The following is a 20,994-nucleotide window of genomic DNA, read 5'->3' on the forward strand; positions in this document are numbered from 1 at the left end:
ATGGATCAAAGCCAAGGGACATGGATCATAAAGCAACCTAATATTTATATATACTATAGTATCTGGATTCTTATTACTTGACCTTCTGAGGTCAAAATGCTGAATTGACAGCAACAAAAATCTGCCTTAATTTTGTTCATAAAGTTAAAAATCTGTTGCATTTATTTGTCAAGAATATTTGATTTTCATGAAATGAAAACCCCAGTAAAATGTACTATGTGACATCATAGCGTGAGGACCAAACAGGACAAAGCGTGTTTACTGCTGAACCTATTTCTTTCCAGGTGCAGCTTTGCCACAGCAGTTGACTTTATAAGTCACCGACACTATGGAGACATCAAGGAAGTGAAGCTGCTGTGTCTTTGATGGAACCGAGAGCATAAACACCGGTTGGAAAAAGCTTTAAAGAACAACATCTTTTGTTAAACTTCTGAAAGCTGGAAGCTTTGGTTGACAGGCTTGTGCTTTCCTGTTGCCTAAATATCAAACATTGGCACAATCAAAGCGGAGACACGACTGGGTTTAAAGGCAGAGATCGTTCCGTACCGCTGCTGTAAGACCGCGGTTTGGCACAGAGCAGCAGCCCCCTGCTGCACCGCTGCAATTATAGGCCATATCCAACACGTCAAATTCTGCCTCCCTGACATCATGTAGTGTTTGCTCAAGAAACAGGGGGACATTTTAATGCTCAGAACCAAAGGAGACATTAAAACTTGCAGCTCCACCACAGATTTTACACAAAATTAGCTAGCCTTGAAGCCATTTCTGGTTGTACATTTTCTCTAATTATAATGAGGTTTGGGTCCTTCAGTAGCTACAGACGCACAGGTGAATGTGAGAGCAGGGACAATGTGGAACTGACCCTGTCAGAGTGTCAAGGAGGTTTTTGTTCGGTTGGAGGCAGAGATCAAAGGAGCGCTCTGTAAGTGCAATCAAGACGCTCATTACTGATTTACATCAAGTGTCCACCACACTTTTCCTTTGCGTGTTTCTTTCAGTGTCAGCTGCAGAGCATCTGAGGAGCGAAGGGTTAATTTGAGGATTTTGGTCCAACTGTCAGTTGACTTCTGTGCTTCCACGATCTGTTTCTTCAAGCTTCTGCTCAAACTTTCAGCTCAGCCTGCAGCAGTGCTCACGCATATTTATTGTTTCTGCCCCCTCAAAGTCCTGGCTTTATTTATTCATTGAATTTGTCATTTTTTAAATCATCATTGCATTCAAAAAGGTCCCGATGCCCTAGTTCAGGGGTGGGGACCTTTTTCATATCGAGGGCCATTTCAATTTTTATAAAGTCCTCCGAGGGCCATACTATTATGAACACATACCTAGGGATGCAAAAAAAGACAAAAAAAGTCTATAACCACTGTGTTACTAAGTCTCATGATTGCTGCATTTGAGTTTGAATTATTTATTTAGCACACATGCATATAAAATCACCAAAAAAATAGAATAAAATGACAAACAAGTAAAATATGTTTTCATGATCATACAAAACAATAAAAAAAAGAGGTGCAGAGTTGAGGCAAGAGACTCGTAAGGGGCCTGTTCGAGGCCTCTACTCACAAAAACAAAAAATACAACAAGATAATCAAGAAAATAAATGAAAAGAAAGAACGATAAAGACAATAATAACAACTAGAAAGCACTCGGAGAGCGCAGACCTCCGCCAAGCGCAACAATTCCTGGCATATTGTGATTTCCACCATAAATATTAGTCCCACATATACTTTGACTACATATTTAGATTCCTTGACCATAAAAACATACCGTTAGCCACTGGAATCATAACAATATATGTCTTAGTTCAATAGTTATTCACGAAAAAAAATTCACGCTTTGAAACAATTTTGCTTTGTCCGGCGCGAGCGCCTCAGCGGCGGCTTCGAGGCACGTTCACGAACTCTCCTTCGTCGTGAGGTTTCAGCTTCGTGGCTATTAATTCACTCATCACAAAACTTGCACGCGTAATATTCTCTCTGTCGGTACATGGTCGTGTGAACGCTGCTTGTTGAGCCTCCAAACGTCGACAAAGAGCGTTAATTTTATCCAAACTCATCTGTCCTTTCAACTCGTCGAGTTTAGCGTGTTTCGCTATACATTTTTCGTCCGTGTCAATCAGTCCAGCCCACTACGTACATCACATGCTGTGTTCACTGACCCTGACCTTGACTCGGACATAACATAACCGTCTGTTTTATCTCAGAAAACGGGAAAATATTTCCTCTTGTTACGAAAGAAATTTCAGGATACGAAGGGCAAAAATACGCTACCGCTGCTACTCGCAGCTCGCGGAGTTTAGCAAACGGTCCCACTATATAAGTGCACATATAACATATAAAAATCTTATTGCGTTGCGGGCCGGTAGAAATGGTCTCGGAGGCCGTATACGGCCGGAGGCCGGGGGTTCCCCATCCCTGCCCTAGTTAATTGTTTTGAACCCAACTTTGGGTCGCTGCTTCTCTCCCAACTGATTGTCATGATTAGCAATGTAAGACCAAAGTACCTGAATTACTGCATATACTTCATTAATGCTGCCCTGCAACAGCGTAATATTACATCCTGACACCTTTTTGTCATCTTGTGTTTTCCACAAGCCTTTTATTTTAATTGGATTTGATGACTTACTTGGCAGAGCGAGGCTGCGACTCTGTGGGGGGAGCATATTCTGCACAACAGTAATGATCGGCCATGAGTCAAGTGAGCCGCCACGGGGCCCGATCGGGCACAAATCAGCAGGAAAACACAAACAAGCATCACTCTGCTGTGAGTTTGACAAAATGACTTCGGAAACCATTTAAGAGGTCACGCCCTGCGAACATGTGTGGAAGCCGATGAGACAGGGATGAAGGTGGGGGGAAGCGGTGCGAAGCTGCAAGCTAATTTAGCATTCATCCCACGCGTCTGCTGTCTGTGGCTTCCATCACTATCAAACTGTGGCCACTAATTGAGAGAAGACAGGTCTGTCATCCCATTTGGTTTGCTCCTGCAAATACAGGTTCACTTTGATCAGGGAATTTTAGTCCGAGATGTCTTCGTGAAAAGTTGGTATGACAAACTTGCAGAAACTCTGATGTGACCCTGATTAGAGTAAATTTTAATCTAATATTCCATTAGACCAAGAGACCAACATTTGCATAAATGCAAAGCAGAATGGCTCTATCTAAGAATCAATAATTATCCAAGGGCGGGCATCTCATGGTTTTTCATAGCATTTGTGCATTACGAATGCAAAAGCAAAAACAATCCGAGGATTCCGTCCAGATCAAGAGAAATGATCAGATTAGAATTCACTTCACTCCTCGAGTTTAGAAGTGCAGCAACAGTGTGATGAGGCCGATGGGGACCTTTCTGCTCATCCTATTCCCTTGTCTCAACCATGATTTACCCACAGTCTGACCTATCCCTGACACTTTTTTCTTTTCTAAATGTCACAGAACAACAAGTGGTGAATATGAAACCATATTTCTTCCACTCGCCTTTACCCAACAGTCTACAGTAAAATATATAGAGCTTACTGTCCAGGGTGCGTCAAAAGTTCTGCAATAAACTCAAACTCAGAATTAATTCCTGCAAATGAATTTCAAATGAAATGCAAACTGTATTCCACAGTTATGATTGTGAATTATAGTTTGTACATATTGCCTATTGGAACTTTATGCATTCTGTAATAGTTGAGAGGTGTTGTCAGGCTACAGCTGGGCTTGGTGCAGGATGTGTGTGGGGCAATATCTGGATAATGCCTTGCTGGTCAGAGCTCAAATCCAAGGTGTTTCCTCATTTCACAATCCCAATTCAACAGAGGTTACATCTTACCTCATCCCAATGAGTTGGTTCTTGTTTCTCCTTTGACTGAAAGGCAAAATGCTCCTTAAAAAAACAAAAACAGCGGTATTTGGTTTAAGTATCACAATTTATCTCTAAATATGGCCTGATGAATGTGGTTACTTGGGCTGTCTGTGACCACAAACCTATTCAAAAAGGTCTTTTGAACAAGGGCTGTAAGACTTTCATACAGCGAGTGGGGCATTTTACAGATTATGTTGCTAATATGGCCTCTTATGAGCAACTGCTTGATTTATTACCCACAGTCTTACCAGTGCATCTGCATAAAACATAATAAAACCGCATTCAGGGTTGTGTGTCTGCAGGGAAACAGTAGCGCTTCACCTTGAATCTATCACTGTGACATTTATTCTCTTTCAAATTTGCTATGGCATTAGAGGCGCGGGCAGAATGTGTTTTATTTATTTCTTCAATAATACACTACCTAACAGCACGGGGATTGATCACTGCCCATGGTACCAACTGGGCATCAAGCCAGAATGTGTTTAAAAGCTGAGCCAATGTTCCTCTTGTTACCCTCTACTTGGTGAGTCCTCATCAATGTTCTCCCATCCCCTCACTGGAGGTTTGGTGACTAAGGTTGTTAAGCATTACCTCTGCCAGCCTTGACTTCCTGTGGCAATAACAGGCTGTTAACTGCCCAAGGTTTGGTCCCATTATTATAGAGATGGAAATCTACCGTTTCACTGCAAAGCTCTATTAATAACCAGGCTGCACACTGGCTGAACATGAATAAAACCAAACTTGCACCATTTCTGTTTGGACAATCGCAGCACTCTTAGGGGCAACAACACTGATAGCTGGGTCATAAAGCAGTCGGGTCGTTGGTGACACACACTAAAAGACATTTATCCCAGTTGTACTTAAAAATGCATTAGTCAAAGGTTGCAAAATCGCATTGCCACATGAGCAATATTGATATATTTAATAGAGTATAAGATGTAAAAAAAATAGATGTTTACACAAATGAGTAAGTAATTCTGAATCATCACAGTTAGAGACAAACGCCACTGACACACACGACAAATGATAAACTCCAGGATTGTGATTACACGCTGTGTTTAACTGTGCAAACATTCAGCATATGCATTGTAATTAACGACTCACTGAGCCGGGATAACACACATGTTCAGACTCTTTAACGATGATTAAACTGTATTTTGTATTTTGCAGTGCCGCAGTATTCTATGACTTTTTCCTCTTGTTTTTTGTTAAGTATTTTAGATAAAGGAATTATAACTTGAGCTTTTCCCATCTTAATCAGCAAAGTGCTGGTTCTAAAATATACCTTTTATGTGTCGGGGTGATAAGGAGGATGCAAAGGAATCATCCAATCACAAACATGGCAAAAGTGAAGGGATTCACAAGCAAAAATATCAATTAACAACTCAGAAGCAGGTGGAAAAAGAGGCTCGTTCACCATTGACGTGATCCTGCCAAAACAACAGAGAAGAGTGAACCACTAATAAGCATCCATGTGACATTCCTGGAGCTCCGGCAGTCAAAGTGAATAAGAAGCTTTCTGACGTTGCAGGAGGAGCAAGGGGGAGCTGCACTTCAGCTTTCCAGCAATCTGACAACAAACAGCTCTGGCTGGAAAGATGAACTCGCCCTGAAAAGAGTGTGCTGGTGACGCTGAGGGATGGCCCGCTACAGCTGATAGTGATGATGGTATCAGTCACTGTGTGATCTCGGGCTGATAAATGAAGTGTCAGCTGGAGATTCGAGCAGGCACTGAAGCAAAAACACGACTTTCCTAACAACCACTAGCCACGAATGACCTCTGACACAGAAACATCTCATTCCCTTCCAGTTGCCAGTTTCCCAACTGTAAATACAACTAATGTTAATTCTGCATGATTGCAGTCATGTGGACACGCTGATTAACATAGAGGAGTTCAAAAAAAGCAAGCTTCATTTTGGAGGGAGCTTCCTAAAAGTGTTTTATTGAATTAAAACTAAAATAGTCTCATTTAACACAGATTTCCAGGGTGATTGGCCTTATCCAATTATGACCCTTTCTGTGGAAGAGCAATTGGGGACAATAATAAATGTAAACCAGACTTATCTGTGAACAGAAATGGTGGATTTCAATTTTAATTGGGGGGATCCAGCTGAAAGCGCTGCTGGCGCTTTCAAAAGTGTCCCACCTACACACGCTTTAGGGGGGAGCTACACTCACACACACGCTGTGCTGGAACCATGATAGAACGAGACATCGTAATGAGTTATCAGCTGAGACCTCCACAAACACCCTCTTGCATGCTGTATCAGAATTTGTATCAGAAATCAATTTCCTTTAAACTATAGGTAAAGAGCTGCAAACATAATTTCCTACCAAATATTTGATCTCATCAAGCAATTAATTTATCTCTATATTATATGGTTTTGATATCATTAAAAATCAACCCAGGTGGCACAATTTTCTATGAGGTGTAATATATATTTTTTAATTATGCAATAAATTACAAAGACAAGCAAAACCTACACTTTAAATCCAAACTATATCTTAAATTATTCATATTCATATGCTCCCCTACCATAGACATACAACTCAACAATATTGAACAAATAAAGCTGATGGTTTCCTCACAGAACCTAAATATGAATGCAGATAGATTCAGAAATATCACATCACCGTTTCAATACAGATAAGATTGTCATAAAATGTGGTTTTGTGCTCCTTAAGCTAAATGGCTGAGCATTGCGCTGAGAAAATATATAAATAAAGAACAGGAATAGACACAACACTGCCATCTACTGGTCACGAGTTAGAACGCAAGGAGGCTGCAAGCGTATATGCCGAAAATTCTGACCGTTAATTTAAGTAAAGTAACCTCCTATGTACACAGCCATTTTAAGAGGCAGTGACCACACGAACTTTCACAGAAACTTTTAATTCCATAACATTGAAAACCCACACCCTTGAAATCAGATGACCCTTGTTCCAGTTCCTGCGGAGACCCGTGGAGATGGGAAACCGCTGTCCTCCAGAGTGACATTCCGAGCTTCTAATTCATGCTGATTTTTCACAGTACGAGCCAGTAGGACATGATCAATAACTCGGAGCGGCAGTCGATGCACGCAGAGCCCCTCTGTGGGGGCTCCGGACCGACCTGACAAATGGCCGAATGGACACTGAGAATGCAGATTTTTGCTGAACAATGGTTACTGCTGACTCCAACAGGTTTAGAAAGCTGTGATTTCATGACCGTGGACGATTGGCGAAATGTCAGCCGTGAAACGGAAAGCGTGAGACAGAGTCACGACACCGTCAGACTGTCGGTAAAAAAGGTGGATGCAAAGTTGTTAATATCTCAGAGAGAAACCAATAAACAGCGGCCCATGGAGAGTTTCTGGCGTGCGTGTGACAGCTCGGTGAATGCTTTGTTTGAAATGCGTGACGGTCATATATTTAACACTGTTGTGAGGAAAACGCACCTTTACGCACAAAATACCGGCGGAAGACGCTCGAGATTCGTGTAAAGTCGCCAGAAATCGCTTTTCCCACCAAGAAAAGACCTGCTATTGTGAGTAAAATAAGCAAGGGTTTGAACAAAAATGAAATAAAACCAAGAAAAATAAATAAACAGAGACGGATTCCAGAGCTCCGTAAAGTTTCAGGCTTCAAGTGGAACTGACACGGACGCGCAAAAGCAGCGTCTCCTAATACAAAGGAAAACAACATGGAAACAACGCGATTTAACCATCCCACCGTGTCAACTTCTGCGGACCAAGTGTCGCCTGGGGGGCTGCAGCAGCACACACCAGACCGGAGAGCAGCAACCCATCAGCCGCACACGGAACCGCAGCAAACATCAATATTCCATGAGCGCCTTTACTTACACGGAGACAAGTCCAGAGTCCAGGAGGAAGGGAAAATGCACCGATCCTCGGAGATCCCCATCCAACAGTGTCAACCTCTCTTCCTCCTCCTCCTCCTCTTCTACAGCTGCTGGATAAGTTTGTTGACGTCACCAAGCGCGCACCGGCGAAGCTCTTTGGTCGCAGCATGAATAATAGGAAAAGGAGGGGAAAGACAGGACCGGAAAGATTTGGGAATGGGAAGGCATGGCCCATATCAGACTGGCCTTTTCATGTTAGTAAAAAGAGAAAAAGTTCAGAGGGCCGTCGCCTGTGAAGTTATTCGCGCCTTATATAAAATTGTGGTCAGGGAATAAGCATGGAGTCTATTTCGCCATCATTGTTATTCCTTGTAATAACTTTTGGGGAGGTATATGCAATTTAGGTCAGGCATAGGTTCAATATGTTTATGTATTGAACCATATTGTCCGCAGGTCAGAGTATAAAATATAAGGTTTGTGAAAGTACCAGAAGACAAGAAAGGTAAGAAAAGGCAGACAAATGTAAAAAAACAAAAAAAAACCTCTGTGCTTTAATTATATGTCAACATCCTTGTTTCCTGTCAGTCTGGGTGGATTTTACAGACCTATTGCAAAATTTGGTTCAATGGGCCCAGGTTGGTGATAGTTGAGTCAGGTGGCATCCTGCCAGCGTAGCCCTGTGATAAGCATGTAAAGAACACTACCATTAGAGATAAATACAGGTGGCAGGAATAGAAACGCAGAACGCTTGTAGGTTGGCAGGGAGCTGCAGTTTCCTTGCTGACCAAACAATGGTTTGACAAATACCGGTACTGAGCCTTTAGAAATCAGTCACATGACAAATGAAAGCTCTTTATATTGTGTTAGTAGCATGTGTCCACATAAAAGAATAAATCCTCCCTCCCTGACAACCTTGATGGAGTTCTCTTGATGATGTTCACATCTTGTAGAGAAGATGTGACATAAACTTTAACAAAGAGCTCAGGAAAAAGTTGCAGAAGCCTGGGTTGTTTTTTTGTCTTTTTCAGGTTGAATAAATATTGACAGAACAGAAAATAAATGTAATGTTCAGTAAAAGATTTTACAGCACTGATGGGTAAAAACCAGATATATCAGCATGATCTGCTTGTTTCATTTACAATCAATACGTGTTTTCAGTCAGAGTTGTTACAATATACAACACTGACCTCATGTTTCCTTTCATGAACAAACTTCAGACTTCATTTAGGTTTCAGAACCAACAACAAGAGCACTGGTGTCCATTAGTGTCCCATTGGATGAAGCTCCTTTAGTCTACATCCGGCTACAAGCAACTAAAAAGGGAGAAGGAAAAAAGGAGGTTGAATAGGTATAAAGAATGATAGTAAATGTCAGTGTTCAAAGGAACAATGGGATACGGTCATATTTTGAAATGAAAAGTGCAACCAAATGAAAACATTGTCCACCATGAGTCCACTTGCTGTGCATCTACACAGAAGTATTTACTTTCTTCTAATTTGCAGCTCTTTTCATCAGCTAGCTTCCCTGCGTCTCCGCACCCGTGGAAAATGTGCTTTTTCAAAGAAGCTGAATGCTTTAGAGATGCTGTCTCCTCCAAATCCAGCTAATTTACACTCCACGCTGAACCCCGCTTCTGATTTCCAACATCTCGCCTGTTTATACAAATATAAGAATCTCACACTGCTGCTGCTCTACAAAGATACTTACAACTTTAAAACATGGAAGTGAAGGCACCACTTTCTGCAGAAGCAACCTGTTCTAATTCAAAATGCAACATGTACCTCCACTCTCACTAAGGTTAATAATAATAAGAGTCATCATCATCAACACAGCAACCCATTTGCAACCTTTAATGCTCAGACAATGCTTTAAAGGGTGGGTTAAAGGACACCTCTGCATACCCATCATTATTGCAACTCATCAGCAGCGTCATCAGGGGTGATCAGGGTTGGAGCAGTTCCTGCAGAGCTGCAATCGGCCTGTTCCCCCCCGCCGGTCTTTAAATCACCATGATAAGAAAACATGTTGCTGTGGCACAAATTGAGAAATAAGAGGAGAGCCATAAGTGCCAGCATCTTCCATCGCTGCTGCAGCACACTCATTTCATGACAGTTTTGATTCCAAAAAGGAGCAAACTTTGCTTTTATTGCACCAAATGCTGGAGAGATCCCGGCCTTTCTTTCAGACCATTCTGACTTGAAAGTACTCAAGTCCTTTAGGCTACACTTAGGGATTTTTTTTATAAGACCTTGAGTTGTTGGCTTTCGGTGATTCTTGCACGCAGTCACGCACAAATGTGCAATATCAAAACTGGCACGAAGCACAAATCTACTTATCTTTGCTTCGCTCAAAGCAAAGAGGTGACAGCTATTATGTCGAGGGCTTCGTAGTCACATAAAGGAGCCATTATGGGGAATATTCATTTTGGCAGCTTTTTCCGGCTGTGTTTGATCATGTGCTGAGACATATGGCACGATTTCATGCTTTGTCATGTCCTCCCAACATCAGTTCCTCTTTTTAGCCTCACTGGTCATTCAGAATGTATACGACAGCGAATTTGAAATTAGTGCAGAATGGAGGTCTTTCACCCTTTGCATTGCTAAACAGTCACAGCATGTTGGCCATTTAATTTTTCAACTATAACTGGAAAAGATGGAATGTGGGCTATGATATGAATGTGCACCATGCTGTCCCTCTGCAGGTGAAGACTTCACTCCAAACTGATATTAATGCCTATGTAAAATGTGTGCCTACTGTACCTATATGCACAGCCCAAGGTTGAAACCTCCCCCAGAAATCCCTGAAACAATGCTGTCAGCAGCAGAACCGGCATCCAGGGTGGCTGCCGGCCAGTCAGCCATTGCACAAGCTTGCAGCTGCTTTGTGATGCAATGTGACAAACGCTTTATGGTCATCTCAGGCATATCAGCTATTTTCGGTTCTGTTTTTGTAGAATGTTGGCTTCAAAATAAACGTACAGTTTGCTGATGTCATACTAAAGTGGGCAAAATGGGAAGTGGCACACCGAGGGCGCTGACTTCACTCCAAACGGCCCCGTGTTTGCAGAGTGTAGAGAACTAAGTAAAATGCAAATTAGACCCTTTTTTAACAGTGAATTGATGGAAAATCATTAGTCCACATCTACTTTTTATAAAATGTTAACTTTTTGGTTTGTTTCTTCTTTTCAAATCACCAACTAGAACTACTTTTAAATCATTAAGGTGGATGAGTTCTCATCAGCTACAATTGACCTTGCTTGTATTGGGTTGAAATTGTTTGGTCAGGTTTTGGAATGACCATGAAAAAAAAGAAAGAAATCATGGTCATTGTGGTCAACCATTCCCTCTCTGCAGACCATGATCACCACAGACTGCTCTCTATAAAGCTCTGTCCGGTGCATTGTGGGTGATTTACTACCACCGTCACTGTGCCAATGGCGTTCATTTCTTCCCTTTAACTTTTCCTTATCAAACTCTTGTCAACATGACCAAAGAGGCCTTGATTTGTCCTGGTAAACAAAATGAAATGTTTCAGAGGTGGAGGGTCAGAATCTCACCTCCAGGGACATTCACAGAGGTGGGAGGTCTCCTCGCTCAGCTTATTTGTGTTTTATGCAAATGCACAATGAACAACGATGAAAGACACAGAAATGAGTAAAAGTTAAACTCTGACCCTTTTTTTTTGCATAAAATCCAACCAAATTTCCTTTGTTCTCTCAAAGTTCAGTGAAGCTGTCTATTCTATCAGTAATGGGTTAAGATGATGTTATCTATGAATACGCTTCTGCCTCTGTTCTCACATCACTGGACCCAGTTTATCATTCTGCTGCAGAGTCATTACTGCTGACAGTTACTCCACCTATTCTTAGAATTTACATTTTAATATGAAATGGTGGGATGGGCACTTTTAACCGGGAGATGAAATGTGCAACAGGTCTCCCTTCCACTCATTTGCAAACCCTCCAGGGGAAATCTGCCACTTTATAAAAGCTACATAAGTCACATTAATTCACTCATGCAAGTGATTGCTTGATGCGGAATGTTTCTCACACAACAGATGATGTTTTTCTTTCTTATTCTCTGATTCTGTCTACATCTATTCTTTGGCTTGTATTTTTAATGAAACCGTCTGGCTTCATTTGATTATTTTTGCTTTCATAAATCAGTAAAAACAGAATCTTCAATGATTCCCTTAAAAAATAAATCAATGAAAACCAACTGAATACCTTTGGATCAAGCAGGCTAGGCATGAACACAGTGCCATGGTGATGATTATGTACAAAGGCAAATCTTTATAGGTTTTGAGGGATCTTTAGCCTGAACGCTTAGAGTGAGATTACAGCCGGAGGCAGTTCAGAGCCAGAAGGCAAATAACCAGTAAATCAAATACCCATTAACAAGTGGACAAGTCCATGGCATGCTGATGTTATTACCCTCAGCGTTGAGAGCTTTAGTGGAAAATGAAGGCAAATGATTTGAAACCTGAGAGCCTTTTAGCCCCCAATTGCAGGAATTTACATTAAATCATATTAAATCACCAGCAGTTGAATTTGGCACAGCAAAATCAAAACATCTTCAAGAAAGGTCCCAGCAGAACGACTTGTTTCACCGCCTTCTTTAGATTCGGCAGTCAGACGGTTTTATACTTATGTCATTTCCTGCTGCACAAAATGATTCTTAGCGTGGCATCCCTGGTCATATTTCATCTTTTCCCTTTTAGTAATGATCTGCTCCGCCGTGTTTCAGATGCCAAATGAGCCCTCATAAGGCATTCAGCAAATGCCATCAGTCAAAGCAGGAGCCGTCTTTCCCTGCAAACCCATTCAGGCTGACCATCACTTAAATCCTAATTAAGTCGATTTGAAGACAATTTGTGGTCGATCTTGGAGCAGGTCAGAGATTCGCCAGCCAAAATTTTTACCCCTGAAGCCCTTCAGGTGGCACAAAAATCAAACTGCAGGCAATAATTATCTTCAAGTTCTGCACAAACCTGTAATTCTTTCAGTGGGCAGATTATGACACAGAATAGAAAAGCTGACAGAGAATGTGAGGCAGACAGTGAGGGAATGGCTATACTTGTCTTTGTGTGGGCCTTTTCCACAATACACAAGGCCATAAAATGCACACACTTTAGAGACGGTATACGAATTCATATGCATTTATGGGCAGCATGTCATACCCAAACAGAGTATAAATTATCAGCTGGTGTCATTTGAAGGCCCGTTCTTAATTTTTATTTGACAATCTTTGTCATTCATAAAGTTTTATTGCTTTCAATTTTCAGTGTTGATTCGATAGAGAAAACAAATTAAGCCTGCGAGTTCTGCCCACACCGAGAGACATTTGAGCCAGACTGACAATTCATGACAAAATGGCTCCCATGCGTCTCATGTGAGGGAACAAAATACATGGTTAGTTTTATACACCTCTGCCAACAAAGGTCATGGAGGAAACGTTGTGGTGTTAGATTGCATTATCATAAGGGCATACATATTTAGATGAAAGATGGTGTGTAACATACATATAGCACACAGTTTTGGATCCTGGTCAAAGATTAAAGTTATGAAAATTATTTTGCATATTGTTAATTGCCCAAGGACATAAGGTATATCCGGTAAATTGTTCGAGCCCGCCCCCTACCTGCAATAGCTGTAATTGCACTGTGTCCGAGCATTGCGTTTTTTTGCACACAACTTTCTTTCTAATATTGTTTAAAATTCTAGAAAGGTTGGTTGTGATCCCATCCTGAAGATGAAACGCATTTAGTAAAGCCTTTTTAAGCTTCAACTCCAACTATATATGATGCTTTAAAGAGGTGGAATATAACAGAGTGCTATAGTGGGTTCTGGGCTATATAAAACCCGTTATTTATAATATGTGTATTAAAGATGATCATTCATTGGTAGACACCATTTCTCACATTACCAATTATTGGATTTAACTGAAGGCCTCAGAGACTCTTTTTACTGCACTGGTAAATGTGTGTTATGGCTCCACTAAATACAGAGCACATCTCAATATTCCTAGAAACATTTGATTTCGTCTTTTTATTATTACATAATGGAAATCAGATCTTTTTCAATAGATTCCAGCCTTTTGGCAAATATGCTAAATCAGGTGTCCTGGCAGGAGAAGCACCTCTGCTAAAAACAGCCCACTTGCCTCTGGTAGGGGTGGATTAGCTCAGAGGATTAGGGAAGCTCACTGTTATTTTGCTTCAGTTGGTTTGCCGGGTTCTGTTCTTGATCCTACGGTATGTAGTCATGAGGTATCATTCTTGTCAGGAATAACCATTCAGCTGTGACCGAGAGAAAGCTCTTTCGCTGTACACCGAACAATGTGATGAAGATGAGAGTTAATTGGTAAATCCTGGGATAAACGTAGGTGAATATAAATCCGTTGATAATCTAACATATCATAGTCATAGTCATAATCTCAGCCATAAATAGGATAAAGTTTAGTGTTATATTATGACTGCAGAAAATGCCATCCAACCCAGTCTGTTCCATTGAGATAGAGAGCAGAGAATCTAAGGCCACAACAACGTTTCAGCGTGGTCACAACGTTCAAACTGTATGTGTTTATTTTTGCCCTAACTTTTAAATAAAACATGCAAGTATGAATTTTACCAAACAATAAATGATTTAAAAGAATATTTTGCAGCTTGACAGGGCATCAGAGAGAAGTGTTGTATACTGTCTGTGTATGTAGCCAAAGAGAGGATTCTCACAAAATTGAAGGGCAATTTTGATTTATGTTCTTTCAGTGTCATCTTCAAAGTTGAATGAAAATCCTTGTCTACAGTACAGATGCTGATTAAGTTAACGTTAACAAGGACACAAGTGTTACTGGAAACCCTGGTGATCCTGAATTGGCAGTTAAAAATGTATGAGGTGATCCATGTTTGCTGATGTTTAGAGTATTTAATGCATTTTAAATGCAAGAATGTTTTCATGAACTCTGTTAATGAGTTCAAACTGCTGGCCACCATTGCTGACTGCAAGTAAAAACCCTTCTGTTTTCCCCGTGAGGTCATGGCCCATTTATATACTTTCTGGAACTCAATTCTTTCCTTAATTATACTGATTGCTGTGCAATATTTGCTCCAAAGTAGATCTTGAATATACAACGGCAGCAGTTTCTCTTCAGTTTTGTATTCTGATCAAATGTCAAATTTTAGCCAAATAAGAAAAAACAGCTTGTGATTCACTCAAAGTGTACTAATGATATCCCTGTGTGCTAATTATGTTAACTGATAGGCATTTAAACATTACCAACGTGAGTCTCAAATCTCTGACCATATGTTTGCCGACCATAATAGCAACCCTCGAGCGCTGGACACGTGGAAGTGGAAATCCCATTAAAATTGGCTGGGCTGATAAGAGAGATGAGCACGTAGTGCTCGGAGTGATTCCCAATTTCACACCTCAAGATTTTTTCCTCCATTCTGGTCATGGGTTGCATTGCAACAGAAAAGGAGAAAGCTGCATGCACAATGGAAAATTCAGTCTGAAACCAATGTCGGGGGTCATTACTGGTCAGAAAATAGTCACAGTTCCATTAAAGGGTACTGACTGCTAATGCCATGCTGTGGTATGTGAAGTCAATTACAGCACAGAAAAAGATCGCCACCTACTGACCAGCTGTGAATATATATTTCTTGAGCACTCACTGTTTGGGTTTATGTGTCATGACAGCTTCCTGATCACTTCCTGCAGCCTTCATTGCTATATTTGTCTGCTATCGCAGTTTTCCTTTGCTCTGCCTCCCTGCTGCCGACACAGCAAACCAAAATATTTGTCACAATGAGGTTTGGTCAGATCTAGCGGTCACAGTTCCATACACGCTCCCAGATACTGAAGGAAAACTGTAACACAGTGGTTATCAACTTGATTAGCTGTCAGAATTACATGTCAGATTTATTTTTTTAAGTAATGGAATGTTATAATAAAGTATTTTATAATGTATGGGTCGGTAAAAGCAGATGAATTCTCCTTGACTGTAAGCTGTAGCCATGCACAATTTGGCCTTGATGGCAACCTGTACTTGATCATGCACGAATCAGAAATGGTCCACTGATTTCTCATGTATTTTTAGACAAAAATGTAAATAAGACCATGCTGATGTCACATTAAGTTGGAGGCGGTTAGCATTAGCGTAACCATCCTGATCACAGGAGACAACCCTGAAACTAAACATTCAGCAGTGTAACTGAAATCTGTATTTTAGGCTGTTTCTGGATATTCCCCTTTGTGACTGTAGAACATTTACTTGGAGGCGCTCTTCCCAGGATGCACAGCTGGGAGTCTGTGTGCTTGCTGCTGCAGGCCAATAGGAATTCATTACTTAGCCCAGCCATCAATTTTCCTCTTTCCTCAGAGAGAGTGAAAAAACCCAACAGCTTTCATGACAGATCACCAGCACTGAGCAAGAACTTGATGGACAGTTCACCATGACAATACCTTCTGCTCAGAGGCAAACAGAGCTATCTCAATCTTTGTGCAGCAATATGATCCAGTTCTGGATTCAATTAGTGCAATATTTGATCTTACGTACACAGGCAATCTTTGTACATTTGCACCCGATAATGCTGAAGATCCATTATATGTAATTATGACAGGGAAAAAAACAGTATTACTGACTTCAGTATACTTATCTTTCTGTACACATCAGTTTCAAGACACATCTTAAAGATTGAATATATTGCTCATATTTGCTGTGACTTTTATAACACAGCACCATCGATTCCAATGTGCAGATGTGTTTCTTTAGCTGCATTTCTAGCTCACAAACAAAAACAGATTGTTCATTTAATGAATTAATAAATGTCCAGTTGAAAAGCATGTTCTACGTAGGGACTTATCGTTCCACCGCATCGGAATTGACTCAAATGGCGCACCGTAAGCACGTGACAGACACGCGTTAACAGGAAGTTAGTGCCATTATTCCAAAACTTTGCCGCTCGCAATTTTACGCATCAAAATTCGACTACAGAGTTCTGAGACGTCAATTTAAGCTTTAGTAGGATGTAGTTTTGTTCCGTTTCTACTGACCTGCAACACAGTAGTTAAGTCACCAGCATCTGAAGGAAGAGGGTGGGGTCGCTCACCTAAGGCACCGCCGTGCAACTGCACCTTGCTCATTGGTTCCGCCCTCTACCTTTCCCTCTTCGTTAGTTTTTGAGTCACAATTAAATGCGTAATCTGCTGACAAGGTTTCACAGGCTCCAGCAAGTTTAGATTAAGTGAATCTTAAACTGGCAAAACTGCGTAAACAATTCTTTGAACCCAGAATGAAAAAAATAAAAAGACCATTCAACTCTTGCTATAGTTAAGTCTGGCTTTGGCTAATCTATTATCAGTAAATAAAAGGCATATGCTTGGCATGTATGGTATGTTTCTTTCATTAATGGCTTTTATGTGAAAACATGCAGTTTAGCAAAGAAGATCTACACAAGCAGGACTGACAGCAGACCTGTAATTTTTGTCAGACTATGAGATTAAAATGTTTTTATTCCTTCTTGTAGTTTGTTCATGTGTATCAGACTCAAACTAGAGGCTACAATCCACACGAGGTTCGCAGAAGTCCACATAAACCCAAATAAAACTAATCAAATCCTCGTGATAATGCCAACAGATTGGCTCATTAATTGGAAAAGCCCCATCAAATCCAAATTACCCTTTGACCATTAAGGGTGACAGTGTGTTGGTGGTGAAACTGTATTAATGTCGGATTAGTTTTCCATGAAATGTGCCCGAAAGAGCGTAAAGAATTCACCTTAAATTTCCAGCTTGTCAGTCACTTTATTTAATGTGTGGGAGTGGGGGGAGATATTTGTGTGATGGATGGCAACATTAATTCAGGTCAACGAGCATGAAGTACGTGTGTGCACTCAGGTAGGTATTGCATGTGTGTGAGTGTATGTTTGCAGCTGAGCCAGTAAGTGGAGGCTCTCTTGCACCATTTCCAACACTTCTCTAAGAGCATGTCATTTTTGTCCCATGTGTCACAGGACGTTTTTCAGCTACCGAGAGAGAAATGAGCCCCTAGAAATCCTGACAAGCTGGGAAAGGTTTCAAAAAAAAAAGGACAAACCTTCATGATGGACAAAAACAATGTCCTAAAGCATGTCCAAGAATGTGGAACAGGGCTTTAATTAATCTTGTCCATCCCATACATGAGCACGGTGGTAACAAAGCAACGGCAGATATTTCCAATCCGGATCCAGCAGAAGTTCCAGCTCTGGGGGCCGATGCAGTCCGGGTGACTGGAGCAAAGAGGGTTTTAGTGTGGTCCAGCAAACCGGCCCCGCTCCACCCCTCCAGTGAAAGCACAGAGCTCATTATCAGTGTGCACGGTTGGAAATGATAGGCTGAGCAGTAATTCTCAGTGAGGGCACGCTGCTCATCAGGGGCTTTGTGTAGCTGCGATGCAACTCATCACTTTGCTGGACGTGACGTTGGCATTAGATTGGAAAATCTTCACACTTTTATCATCACACTGGAAGACTGGAAAAGAGCAAGCATGTTTCCTGAATTTTTGTAATATCTGACTTACATATTGCTCATTAAGTCATTTAATCATCCTCAGTATTACACTGCATTTATTTATTTATAAAAAGCACATGTTGTGTTGAAGAAATAACGCTAAATAGTAACACTTAGGAGAAGATCCTCTAATGCAGGGAAACATTAGAGTGAGGGGAGATGGCATATACAGAGCAGCTTAAGTGGTCAGATTAGAGCGCACTCTGCTGCTATAATTAATAAATCATTTACAACCACGCACAATGCTTGAATTTCAATCCCCCCTCCATCTTTCTAGTTTGCCTCAGGCAGCTGGTATTCTGGCATCCAGCACGAAACGCAGCAACTGTGTCAACTTATTCTGCTGATCTCTCCGACAGCAGAGCTCTGTATCTTGAACAGGCTGCACTTCAGGCAGTGAAACTGATGTTGGGCGATACTTGGGGCAAAGCCTGGTTCAAGCCGGATTCTTCACATGGACCCAGATCTTACTGGGTTCCGCTAACAAGCCTGAGAGTGGTTCTTAATTCATAATGAATTAAAAAATAATGTTCCCAGTACCATCCCAACACTGTGCTGTTAAATATGGAGAGATCCACCTTCATATAAGGACACATGGACGAGGGAAGCGACAGAAATCCAGGTACTTGCTGATGTCCATGAGGTCCCGACTAGTTCCATTGTAATAATTAGAAAGTAAGAAATCTCACTTAGCTTAAGACTTTTGAAGGTCTTGAAATTCATGGCTCTTTACTTTCTCCTGTCATTTTTAACACATGAGAGACAAAGAGTGACATAATAAAAACCTGTCATGGTTTTGAGGTACTGTCTGACAGAAAAGCATTGAAATGATATCTTCACACTCTGCAAAGCCTGTTAACGGCTCATATTGCTAGCAAGACATGTGCCATTATGTACATTTATATCCATGACATCAGTATGTAGAAGAGGCTAATTTTGGTCCTTTGGACTGTATCTGTCTTCCAAGTATGCCGGATGCTTCTTACTCTATATATTTTGCTGTACTTCAAAAATGTCCAATAACAATAATGTTTCCACACTTTGTGTCTATTTGCAGACAAATCCCCATGAGGAAACAATAGATATTTCCAGCCGTGTACTACATAAACACACAGGACCATTACAATGCACTGTAGCTAATCAATGCACTCTACCTTCATCCATTATTCATTCATTCATTTTGTGCAGAAATCATAGAAATCGTGCATCTCAACAGTTGCAACATGCTGAAAGAAACCCAAAAATATTACCCCATGGTCTGAAATACATTAAAGAGTTGTGTTCCTGAAGAACAAGGAGAACAACACTGTTTATCACAACCACAGGGAGATTTTAATTTAGACAGCTGCCCATTGGGATCACACAAGCTTCGAAAATCTTCCGAATCCTCCGAAAAGACAGATGCTATCACAAAAAGCCACGAGGGAGGTATTGTGGAATGAACAGCAAATCTCTGTATCACCAAGAGGGAGCGCAGCAGCTGTCAATGACCTGAAGATGAATAAAGCTTAGTAGCATTTTGTAGCATGTTAGGCGTGTTAATATTGCAGAGGGAATATCACATGATCTGAGCTAAGTGGTTTCCTCGGTTTCTGCCAGCAGTCAAATAAATCAGGCTTATCTTAGTAGCCTGAACAAAATCTTGACACGATGTGCTTCCCAGGACTGAGTCAAGCTGCAGGCAGGTTAAGGCTATCTTTTTTTCTTATCGGAAGACATCTGCACCATTCAGCTTAGGCCAAACTTGAAGTCAGAGTTTTTGTTGTTGCTGCAGAAAACAGCCCTTTTTCGTCTCCCTCTTTTCCATGGTAAAATAAATACTGTTGTTTACTGCTGTTTTCTGTAATGCGGTATTGATCTACATCATAAATAAAACAGGAATGTGAGCTCATGCAATCCTCTGCATCTCCGCAGCTCAATAACCAGCTATTAGGCTTATGCTTGCTATTAAACCTGGCTATCAGACCTAGACAAAGAACATAATGACTCTGATTTCCATTTAATTGAGGTTACCAAGCAGAAAAGTGCCTTGGATTACAGATGGAGACCTCAGATTTCATGCAAATGTGACATTTCTTAGCATTAAAAAAGCAGTAAAGTGTGAAGATACGGTTGTCCTTTATTTTGACCTTAATCTACCGTTGAACATGTTATTTTGTAAAGTCAGTTCAGGAGGAAAGGAAATGGGAGGCGGCCAGTTGAGGAATGGCGACAGAGAATGTCGTTCATCAATTAAGCCTCAAATCATGCATAGACTGAATTAAAAGTGATAAGACTCCATCAGCATAATGAATGAAAGAGATCATCAGTCAGAAAGTAGAAGCCAACCCCTTAAAGGTCCTTTGTGCATCAAGTGCATTGTGCTGTCATTCATCCATCTGATGCTCCCAGCTGAGGAGGTGTTGCTGAGAGACAAAGCTCAGGTTCTTTGTCTTTGTCAAGACAGGAGCTATAGTCACCAAAGATGGTTGAAAGATGCAAGTGTTACACACAGGTAGATAGGCAACATTTCGTATTTTAAAAAATGGAAAGAATTGGTGATCTCCAAGCACAAAGCACTTTTTTTCCCGCTCCATTGAGATTGCGTCATGGCGGCGAGACCACTAGCACGAGTGAAAGAACAAAGTGTTTTCCCATCGATTTCCTCCGACACTCCGGCTTTCTCCGTCAGTGCAAAGGCTCATATATGCCCATTTAATTGGTTTCTGGTCACTGTGAATGATTAGATGTGACATGAATACACTTCTTTTACTTACAAAT

General features: G+C 41.0%; 1 protein-coding gene and 1 long non-coding RNA gene across 13 annotated transcripts in view; both read right to left on the reverse strand.

Moving 5' to 3' along the window:
* The window catches only part of gulp1a (GULP PTB domain containing engulfment adaptor 1a), a 52,164-nt gene extending 44,295 nt beyond the window's left edge, over window positions 1-7,869 (reverse strand). For 3 of the 12 annotated variants that reach the window (XM_057030457.1, XM_057030420.1, XM_057030448.1), the window contains exon 1: window positions 7,690-7,810. Coding sequence is in view for 7 of the 12 variants with exons in the window: in XM_057030401.1 (XP_056886381.1) it covers window positions 7,690-7,750 (61 nt within the window). In the remaining 5 variants the exon portion in view is untranslated. The other 9 variants (XM_057030401.1, XM_057030410.1, XM_057030393.1 and 6 more) reach the window with 8 other exon arrangements.
* On the reverse strand, window positions 1,369-2,383 carry LOC130524395 (uncharacterized). The gene is made up of 2 exons (XR_008950137.1): window positions 2,165-2,383; window positions 1,369-1,542 (listed from the first exon to the last, which is right to left on the reverse strand). It is a non-coding gene; the product is annotated as an uncharacterized LOC130524395 (long non-coding RNA).
* Window positions 7,870-20,994: the final 13,125 nt, after the last annotated feature.

The sequence above is a fragment of the Takifugu flavidus genome, chromosome 1 (assembly GCF_003711565.1).
Source record: "Takifugu flavidus isolate HTHZ2018 chromosome 1, ASM371156v2, whole genome shotgun sequence".
Lineage (NCBI taxonomy): Eukaryota > Metazoa > Chordata > Actinopteri > Tetraodontiformes > Tetraodontidae > Takifugu > Takifugu flavidus.